Genomic DNA, 11,160 nt, shown 5'->3' with positions numbered 1-11,160 from the left:
TGGTCGCACAACTCAGAGAATGTATCAGTGTCACTGAACTGTACACGTAGAAACAGTTAAACTGGTGTGTGTTTTGCTGCATATATTCTCAACGACGACAAAATAAAAAAAAAGAAAAAAACAGTCTCGCAGTTTCACTGGGTCACATGTGTATGCCTTTTCCTTTGGCTTCTGGGTTTCACGTTGTGCTTAGAATTTCTCTCACTGGGATGACTCAGCTGCTGTTCAGACGTTCTGAGAAACAACGGCCACAACGCTTGCAGTGGCAGCAAATCGTGCTTATTCAGAAGAAAAGTGTTTATTTTAAAAATAAGAACCATCACCCCCAAGCATTTATTTAAATATTAATATATTCTGGGTAAAAAATTACAAATGGTATAAGACTAACAGTTTTATATTCACAGATGGTCAGATCCTGACAGACAAGAAATAAGATCTATGTACACTGTGATTTGGTTGTTATGAAAATGCATATGAAGGCTTAAGAAATGGTCTATTTTTAGGTTTTGGTGGAGCCATAATCCCCAGTTTCCTACTGGCTACTGAAGTCGCTTGAAAACCGACGAAGGATGAACTAGATCCAAACATGTCGGAGGACTTAGTTTTAGAAGATGTCTTCCTGCACACGATGGGTCCCCTGAAATGTGACAAAGAAAAGAAAGTTAAAATGTTAAATAAAAACAAAAGTGAAGAGCCTTCTTTCTTTTCACCGCATGGAGCTACAATACGTGACTCTCCTAGGTCTTGTGCATCGGCAGCTTCCATGCCCTGGAGGAGCTAAGTTTCCTTCACTACTGAAGGACTACAGGGCCACGGCCTTCACACAGACGTCTCCTACATTTGCCTTTCTAAAATGTCCACAACTGTTTCTCAATTCTGACTTGTGACCAACCCCGTGTACTTCCCTCTACCCACACCTTTCACAGCCTATAACGGATCCTCCTCTCCCTCCAGATGACAGAACTGGGGTCCACATACCCCAACCTATTCCAACCAAATGAAGGAAGTGAAACACCTTGTCTCAACCTGCTATGCCTAAACAACAGACACTGCAGAATTACGGCACTTGCACAGTGTGGGAAAAGGTGGTTTTGTGGGTGTGTGGAAGTAGGCTAGAGTGGGGGCCCTGCCTTAGCCTGGCTGCTGTGCTGCCAGGGAGGGTGAATGGAGCTGAGCCTCCTTTCTGCCAGCCAAGGGAAGGGCTGCAGACGTGATCCCCCAGGGAGGGCCACTGAGGTGTTCTTAGCCCCATCCACCACCTGGCCTTTCTGTCACTGCCACAGTGCCAGCAGCTCGATGCCCTCTGAGCCGTGTGCCAGTGATCACCTCCCCCTCACTGCCCTTCACAGCCAGGGAAGAAGCCCCTGCCACAGTCCAACACCAAGTCCTTCTAGCACCTCACTTCTGCTGACCTGAAGATAACAGCAAAACCCTGTCCGGCCCTGCATGTGCACCATGATAAGGGCGGCGCTATCTGCAGAAGCCTTTCTTTCCACAAGCGTTTCCTGGTGCTGTGGAACCAGGCGGAATTCATGCACAACGTGAATGCCAGAGCCCGAGCCATGCACATGATGCCTCCATCTCTAAATTCCAGGGTCCGAGTATCAGGGCCGCCAGCCTGTGGGTATGACAATCCGGTGGCACTGGGTGTAGAGTGGTTTTTCAACATTTTTAAACTCTTGCTGGAGGGCAGTCTTGCTGCAGAATATAGCAAAGATGTGCTAAGGCACAGAGAAGCAGCCTAACGTTCCCTGTTCTGGGTTCCCTCTGAGAAATGAAGCCCCAGGCGAAAACCTGCTGTTGGTGTTGGTTTACAGAATGAAACTGCCAACAGCAGCGCCTTCCCACAGGCCGTCCTTCTGACTCCCACTCTGCAGGCCAGGGCACACTTGCTCTTGTGTGAGACTTGGAAGATGTGAGAGGGTGGGACAGAGCGCTGAGGGCTCCGGCCAGGTGCCACACTCATTCTCTCACCGCACAGGGATGCTCCGCCAGGTGAGCTCGGCCCGGTGGGGGAACTATCCTTCTGAGTGGCTTAGTGGAAGTGAGGCTGGAGCCCAAGCACAGAGACAGTTAGTTGGCTTCCACTTTTTTCTTTTCAAAGAGGCTGCTACAAGGGTGAAAAAAAGTTACAAAACGTACGAGTTCAGCCAGCAGGGATTTGAAAAGAATCCCGTTTTAAACACATCGGCTAATTACAAACTAGCGTCAGGCTGCTAATGGCTTTTGGACAACTGTGAGTTTTACTGCTGCTTGTTTGATTCAATTCAAGGTGACAGGGCCAAGTGCTCCACGCTTCTAACAAAAGTTGTTGCAATTAAATCAGGAAGCTAACAGCAGTGAACCTGAAAATACAGTTTGCTTTGTTCTAACAATTAAGTAAAACTGAGATGGAAGATCGTGTTCTTCTTCAAGGAATATCTGTGGACAACGAGCAAAACTGAAAGTGCGGGGTGGCATGGGTGAGCATCCAGTCCTGCGGTTCCTGTCCCTGGCCAGGCGTGGGCAGCCAGACGAGCCCTCCCGAGGCAGAGCCTTAGCTTCCTCATCACAGACCCCAGGGGGTCGGACCAGATGTCTTTTCAGGTCTCCTTCTGCTTGGTGTGAGCTACTGAGGAAATGAGTATTCCCCAAAGCCAGAGGAAAAAAGCAAGAAAATAAAAATGTCCCCGCCGAAGAACATCTGCTGGTCACTTGCGCACTAAACAAACCACAAAATTAAACTAACATTTACTAATGCCTTTAATTTCTGTACCCTGGCAGAAGGGTTACCACATACAAGATGTTTGTTTCATGGATTGAACAAGAAAACGACAATTTGGTAACGTTTGCCTTCCTTTCCCTTTCCTCTAGCCAATTTTGGTTTTTTTATTACCCAGAAGGAAAAGATGTAGAAAAACTGCAAAAGAAATGCAACAGCTTGCAAAGCTCACTGAGGACTTGTTTTCCTTTTTTCTGCAGGAAATTCTGTTAGAGTGTGCAGTTATTTTGGGATCACACTCTCCAGATGTACGGGGTGACCACAATCCTGCCAGACCTCACCTACAAGGCAGAAAGCAGACAGTGCCCTTGCAGAAGACAGGAAACAGGGGCTGGCAGAAACAATGCGATGATGGAGAAATAAGGAACGTTGCCAAGGTCATTACAAAGTATTTGATGATGGTAGCTTTGTACTTCTGCTGGTGTGCAGAGAGCTCCCCAAAGCAGACATGTCCCAGCCCAGAGGGAAGGGAAGATATAAGCCATTTATGCAGCCCCTAAAGGTACCTGGCTTGACTGGCCTCCTTGCTGATGCTCTCACGCAGGTGGGAGCTCAATTCTCCCAGCATCAGTGAGTGGCAGGGAGTGTGGACATGCCTCCAAGGCGGAGGTACACAGGATTTTGCAGCAACAAAAGCAATGTAGCAAGTATTAACAGGATCATAAAAGTCATGAGGAAACAAAGCTGCCCTTTGTTATTTATCTAGATAGGGTATGATTTATAGTACTTGAGGTGGAAAAGTCTCCTAAGAGCAATTCTCAAAAACAAAAAAAAAAAAACCCCACTTTGCAAATGAGAAAACTTTAGTCATCATCTGCTTAGACAGGAGCAGGTATTAGAAAAATCTGAAACAAATGTCAAGTTTTGGATCAAGCCTTAATCATAACTCCACTAACCGAACAGGCAATTATTTAGGGATGGCTCATTTTAATAAATGTTAGGAAGCAAACCGGAGCGGTTAGAATTTTGTATTCTTCTCCCTTCTGCCCCACGTTGCCAAAGACATCACAGAACATACCCCTGTGCACCGGAACCACCATAACCACTTTTCCTCTTCTTAGATTTCTGGAAGGCTGGCATCCTTTTCCTCTTTCTCTCATTTTTGGTTTTACTTGCAAAATAGTGAGAAGATATGGGTGTTTCCTCACCCAGCTCCTCAGGGGTATTTCTTCCGAGGCCTCTGCTGCTGGACAGGCTTCTCTGCGGGGAATTGTCCTCAGCTGCAGAAGGACAACAAGGCAGGTTTTACAAGCTGCAGGTGTTCACAGTCTGCGTGAAGACATACACTAGAGGGGACTGCTTCACTTGTAGCTAGCTGCCTTCCCGGGATCTCTCTACCATAAGGAGTCAACAATTCGGCAAGAACAGAACATTCATTTGTTTTTTAAAATTTCACAAAGCCCCGAAATGCTCAATGGCAATTTATTGTCAATGAAAGGGAATCAGAATTCAAGAGTTCGTGATGCTCTTTAACTAGAGACGTCAGGTTTAGAACACGCTGTTGTGGGTGACCTGAGTTCCTCTTTTGATTGGGCAATTAATCCTGTTATGCTCTTTGAAAATATAAAGTGGAATATAAATACCAGGTAACTTAAAAAAAAAAAATCATTTTAAACGTGTTGAAAAATAAACCCAATGTAAGAGAAACATAACTATGGTCTGTCTGTACCTCATCCTTGAGCAATAGTTAATTAGTAAACAGCATCAGAAAATTCTAGAGCATATTTTACTCTATATTAAAAACGCTTCTTTGCATAGTCGTTGTGAACATGACTTCACATATTGTGCAGGAAACGGGTATTTATGAAAGCATGAATTTGCAAAGAAGATGGTAATTTCCAAAGGTATTTACATCCCAAGGCACCTAAAAAGCATGAACTCGCTCACCGGGCACACAGGGAGCCCCTCTCCATGTTCCCGTTATCCTACTGCCTGGTAGGGCACCGACTCCACATCTGGACCCCTGCTCCGTCCTTCCCTGGTCCCCACAGGGAGGCTGTGCAGCTTGGGGGTGAGGAGCTCTGCCAGCCTAGCTGTGGGACTTTGGGAAAATGAGAGCCTCACTCTCCTCACCTGCGACATGGGTGCTGTGAGGATTAAATGGTAGAAAACAGGCAAAGTGCTTGGCGCAGTGTCTGCACCCGGAGTCCTCTATCATCGGGAGAGTTCTCACCACCCTGTTGAGCTGTTTCTGCAGAGCAGCACTGTCTGATGTTGGCCAAAACCCCCTTCCAAACAAGTGACTACACTAAAACAGTGACGAGCTCCTACCAAGAGATTATTTCCCTTTTCAAATGGATTCACAGCAAGGCTTTTAATGGAATAATTACCACATAGAAGAATTAATGAAACCCTTACTTTTCGGCATTTCGTTAGTGGATAAAAAATGATTGTGGAGAGACAAGTCGAAATACACGCTCCCTCACTCCTCACCCTGCTTACAACTTCCATTTGCTCCACCCTGGGCCCTTACAGAGTCGGGAAAAACATTGAACTTGGCTTTTTCGTTGTGTCTTAGCACGGGGCTATGTGAGAGCAGGGCAGAGGGCTTCTGCGCTCTTACCATCTCCTGCAACAAAATATTCCTTTGTTCTCCATTTTCCCTTAGTCAATGCTTTGTATAGCTCGGGATGAGGCTTGTAATTAGAGATGCAACATGACAGAGCTTAATGTAACCTTGGGGAGCGGCTGCTAATGATGCCCTCACGGAGGCATGTCTTTCAATGACTAACAAGAAGACTGGCCAGCATTCCAATGACAAGCTCATTTTTCCATAACACTTTAAACTCTACTCTCTTAATTTTATCTTTAGACATGCTTGTTAGATAACACATTCCTTCCTCAGATAAGGAAACTGAAGCACAAAGAGGTACTTGCAGCCTGCCAAGGATCACGCAGAGTGAGATGGTGGCAGATCCAGGATCGGCATCTAGGGCTTCCGAGTCCACATGCATGTGCCTTAACAGAATTAGCAACTCCTGGGCCCGAAGGTCCCCCTTTGGATCCTATGAGTAGGTTCAATAGCTGGCACTGAGTACCCTCTCAAATATGCCTGGTACCCCTGGGGGGCTGCTTTGAGCACTTGAACTTCTGTGTGTCAGCGTGTAGGAAGCATTAACACAACCCAGAAACCGCAACTTCTAATCTAGTGAGATGCACTGCTTAACATTAAGACAAGCTTTTAGAAAACACACATTTGGGCTGTATACCTAACCTGGCAATGTCCACTCAGAGTATTTCTGTAATATTGGAATCACTTCTGCACCATATTTTTCCAGTTTGTCTTCAGTCACACCATCAATTTGAAGCAAAACCTCAGGATCGGAAGATAAAGATTCTGTGCATGGGGATAAAATTAGGAATTTAAATTACAGTCCATAGAAAACCCACTGAATTCATGCTCATTCACCCATTCAGCACGTTTGTTAAATGCCAACTAACTGCAAAGCACTGGGCACAAGGACTAATTCTCTAAATGGCGAAGTTGGCATCATTAGAGGGAGTAGACAGGCACAGCAATTTCAGGAGCGATGGTGCAGATGTCAGGGCAGGAAGCGAGAGGAAGCAAAGGGCATGCATGTGGGTGGGACCTGAGCATGGGCCTCAGGAGTTTGACCAAACTTTTCTCTTACACACTGTTTCCACTAGGAAGACTTATCTAGCTGCTGAGAATTTCCAGCTCTGACTTATCCCCTGTACTCCATGTCTGTAGACCTAAGACCATAACTGAATTCTTGCTTTCTCCCAGCCTGAACCTGTCCTTCCTCTAGTCTTTCCCTACGTGGGACAAAGCAAGTATTTACTGCGACTTTAACAAGTAGGCACTTAGCATCCTCTGCACAGAGATGGCACGTCAGCCTTGTAGCTAGACAAACCTGTATTTTTTTTTTATTGTGCTTTAAGTTTACAAATCAAGTCAGTCTCTCACACAAAAATTTATATACACCTTGCTATGTACTCCTAGTTGCTCTCCCCCTAATGAGACAGCATACTCCTTCTCTCTACCCTGTACTTCCCGTGTCCATTCGGCCAGCTTCTGTCCCCGTCTGCCTTCTCATCTCCCCTCCAGACAGGAACTGCCCACATAGTCTCATGTGTCTACTTGAGCTCACTCCTCCCCAGTATCATTTTCTATCTTACAGTCTAGTCTAATCCCTACATGTCTGTCAGTTTGTCATACTTTGTGTGTTGCTGTGATGCTGGAAGCTATGCCACAGGTATTCAGATACCAGCAGGGTCACCCATAGAGGTCAGGTTTCAGCTGAGCTTCCAGACTAAGACAGACTAGGAAGAAGGACCCGGCAGTCTACTTCTGAAAAGCATTAGCCAGTGAAAACCTTATGAATAGCACCGGAACATTGTCTGATATAGTGCTGAAAGATGAGCCCCCTAGGTTGGAAGGCACTCAAAAGATGACTGGGGAAGAGCTGCCTCCTCAAAGCAGAGTCAACCTTAATGATGTGGATGGAGTAAAGCTTTCGGGACCTTCATTCGCTGATGTGGCATGACTCAAAATGAGAAGAAACAGCTGCAAACATCCATTAATAATCGGAACCTAGAATGTATGAAGTATGAATCTAGCAAAATTGGAAATCATCAAAAAATGAAATGGAACGCATAAATATCGATATCCTAGGCATTAGTGAGCTGAAATGGACTGGTATTGGCCACTTTGAATCAGACAATCATGTAGTCTACTATGCTGGGAATGACAACTCGAAGAGGAATGGTGTTGCATTCATCGTGAAAAAGAACGTTTCAAGATCTATCCTGAAGTACAATGCTGTCAGTGATAGGATAATATCCATATGCCTACAAGGAAGACCAGTTAATATGACTATTAATCAAATTTACGCACCAACCACTAGGGCCAAAGATGAAGAAATAGAAGATTTTTATCAGTTGCTGCAGTCTGAAATTGACCAAACATGCAATCAGAATGCATTGATAATTACTGGTGATTGGAATGTGAAAGTTGGAAACAAAGAAGAAGGATCAGTAGCTGGAAAATATGGCCTTGGTGATAGAAACAATGCCAGAGATCAAATGATAGAATTTTGCAAGACCAACGGCTTCCTCATTGCAAATACCTTCTTTCACCAACATAAACAGCGCCTACATGGACCTCACCAGATGGAACACACGGAGATCCAATTGACTACATCTGTGGAAGGAGACAATGGAAAAGCTCATCAGTCAGAACAAGGCCAGGGGCCGACTGTGGAACAGACCATCAATTGCTCATATGCAAGTTCAAGCTGAAACTGAAGAAAATCAGAGCAAGTCCACGAGAGCCAAAATATGACCTTGAGTATATCCCACCTGAATTTAGAGACCACCTCAAGAATAGATTTGACGCATTGAACACTAGTGACCGAAGACCAGACGAGTTGTGGAATGACATCAAGGACATCACCCATGAAGAAAGCAAGAGGTCACTGAAAAGACAGGAAAGAAAGAAAAGACCAAGATGGATGTCAGAGGAGAAGCTGAAACTTGCTCTCGAATGTCGAACAGCTAAAGCAAAAGGAAGAATTGATGAAATAAAAGAACTGAACAGAAGATTTCAAAGGGCCTCTCAAGAAGACAAAGTAAAATATTATAATAACATGTCCAAAGAGCTGTAGATAGAAAACCAAAAGGGAAGAACATGCTCGGCGTTTCTCAAGCTGAAAGAACTGAAGAAAAAATTCAAGCCTCAAGTTGCAATAGTGAAGGATTCCATGGGGAAAATATTAAACGACGCAGGAAGCATCAAAAGAAGATGGAAGGAATACACAGAGTCATTATACCAAAAAGAATTAGTCGATATTCAACCATTTCAAGAGGTGGCATATGACCAGGAACTGATGGTACTGAAGGAAGAAGTCCAAGCTGCTCTGAAGGCATTGGCGAAAAACAGGGCTCCAGGAATTGACAGAATATCAGTTGAAATGTTTCAACCAACAGATGCAGTGCTGGAGGTGCTCACTTGTCTATGCCAAGAAATATGAAAGACAGCTTCCTGGCCAACTGACTGGAAGAGATCCATATTTATGCCTATTCCCAAGAAAGGTGATCCAATTGAATGTGGAAATTATAGAACAATATCATTAATATCATACGCAAGCAAAATTTTGCTGAAGATCATTCAAAAACGGCTGCAGCAGTATATCAACAGGGAACTGCCAGAAATTCAGGCCGGTTTCAGAAGAGGACGTGGAACCAGGGATATCATTGCTGATGTCAGATGGATCCTGGCTGAAAGCAGAGAATACCAGAAGGATGTTTACCTGTGTTTTATTATGCAAAGGCATTCAACTGTGTAGATCATAACAAACTATGGATAACATTGCAAAGAAATGGGAATTCCAGAACACTTAATTGTGCTCATGAGGAACCTTTACATAGATCAAGAGGCAGTTGTTCAGACAGAACAAGGGGATACTGATCGGTTTAAAGTCAAGAAAGGTGTGCGTCAGGGTTGTATTCTTTCACCATACCCATTTAATGTGTATACTGAACAAATAATACGAGAAGCTGGACTATATGAAGAAGAACAGGGCATCAGGATTGGAGGAAGACTCACCAACAACCTGCGTTATGCAGATGACACAACCTTGCTTGCTGAAAGTGAAGAGGACTTAAAGCACTTACTAATGAAGATCAAAGACCACAGCCTTCAGTATGGACTGCACCTCAACATAAAGAAAACAAAAATCCTCACAACTGGACCAACGAGCAACATCATGATAAATGGAGAAAAGATTGAAGTTGTCAAGGGTTTCATTTTACTTGGATCCACAATCAATAGCCATGGAAGCAGCAGTCAAGAAATCAAAAGACGCACTGCATCAGATAAATCTGCTGCACAGGACCTCCTCAAAGTGTTGAAGAGCAAAGATGTCACCCTGAAGGCTAATGTGCGCCTGACCCAAGCCATGGTATTTTCAATCACATCACACGCATGTGAAAGCTGGACAATGAATAAGGAAGACCGAAGAAGAGCTGACACCTTTGAATTGTGGTGTTGGCGGAGAATACTGAATATACCATGGACTGCCAAAAGAACGAACAAATCTGTCTTGGAAGAAGTGCGGCCAGAATGCTCCTTAGAGGCAAGGATGGCGAGACTGTGTCTTACATATTTTGGACATGTTGTCAGGAGGGATCAGTCCCTGGAGAAGGACATCACGCTTGGCAGAGTACAGGGTCAGCGGAAAAAAGGAAGACCCTCAACAAGGTGGATTGACACAGTGGCTGCAACAATGAGCTCAAGCATAACAATGATTATAAGGATGGCGCAGGACCAGGCAGTGTTTCGTTCTGTTGTGCGTAGGGTCGCTATGAGTCAGAACCGACTTGACAGCACCTAACAACGGGAACAACAACAATCCCTGTCTGAAGAGTTGGCTTTGGGAAGGCCTGTATTTTTAAAGATCATTCCAATTGCTGTATGGAAAATGGACTGTGAAGGGAAAGGTGGGAATTAGGAGCCCTGGTAGAAGCTACAGCAGGGGTTAGCAAGGATGGACTGAACTAGAAGACAGTAGTGGAGCTGAGACAAGAGACAGATTCAGTTAGGTTTTGGAGGCTGGGTTTGTAGGCTTTATCGATAGATTGGCTATGGGGAAGTGAGGGAGTAACAATTTCTCAAATAATGGTGGATTTCAAATCCTTTCAAATCTGTGATTTTCATATCATTCCTATGTTTGGGGAAAAGGGATAGGCCTGTTGGACAGAACAAGGATTTATGAAGAGAGTTAGTGGAAGATAAAGTAGGAGGGGCAATGTAGACCCTTGATGGAATTTGTACTGGACCCTGAAGTGGAGAGCTGTTGTAGTTTTAGAAAAATTAAAATGTATATCATTTTAACATATGTATATCAAATCTGAAGGGTAAGAAGACCAGTTAAGAGACTACACTAATGGCCTAGGAGCGAAATACTGTTATTTCATTGATTCTAAGACACACTTTTTCATACCTTAGCATCTCTGACATTAAGATGTGTCTTACAACTGCTGATGGCCAAATGGCAGCTGTAACGTGGCTGTCACTGCCTGTGCCTTTGAGAACTCAGTCACAGCTATTAATACTGTGGGCACGTCAACAGTCATTGCCATGTTGGTTCCTTGCATGTTGACTTTAACTGCCATATGAAATGTCTTCAGAAAGACTATGCTGTGATTAGCATTGAAATGAAAACGTGATTGTGAGTGCGAAAAAGCACAGAGACAGTAACGGAATAAACTTAGCAATTATAAAGCAGATATCTGTCTTTTGAGGGAATGACCACAATTTCATAGTTTCCTGCAAGCAACAACCAAGTGCTTAACATGACCTACAAAGTGCCTAAATCAATTTATTTTGATTATATATATATAAAATATATAATACATAGATCTACATATGCAGAGTT

The 11,160-nt window shown here is 44.2% G+C and overlaps 1 protein-coding gene across 4 annotated transcripts in view; it reads right to left on the bottom strand.

Annotated features, from left to right (window-relative positions):
- Window positions 1–268: 268 nt before the first annotated feature.
- The window catches only part of BLM (BLM RecQ like helicase), a 106,896-nt gene continuing 96,004 nt past the window's right edge, over window positions 269–11,160 (bottom strand). For 3 of the 4 annotated variants that reach the window (XM_049905604.1, XM_049905602.1, XM_049905605.1), the window contains 3 exons: window positions 5,976–6,098; window positions 3,780–3,981; window positions 269–637 (listed from right to left, as the gene is read on the bottom strand). In XM_049905604.1, the coding sequence (XP_049761561.1) occupies window positions 460–637; window positions 3,780–3,981; window positions 5,976–6,098 (503 nt within the window). In that variant the 3' untranslated portion in view covers window positions 269–459. The remainder of the gene's footprint in view (window positions 638–3,779; window positions 3,982–5,975; window positions 6,099–11,160) is intronic. The other variant, XM_049905606.1, reaches the window with a different exon arrangement.

The sequence above is a fragment of the Elephas maximus genome, chromosome 13 (assembly GCF_024166365.1).
Source record: "Elephas maximus indicus isolate mEleMax1 chromosome 13, mEleMax1 primary haplotype, whole genome shotgun sequence".
Lineage (NCBI taxonomy): Eukaryota > Metazoa > Chordata > Mammalia > Proboscidea > Elephantidae > Elephas > Elephas maximus.
Note: the sequence above shows the minus strand (reverse complement) of the source record. Positions and strands in the feature narration are given on the sequence as shown.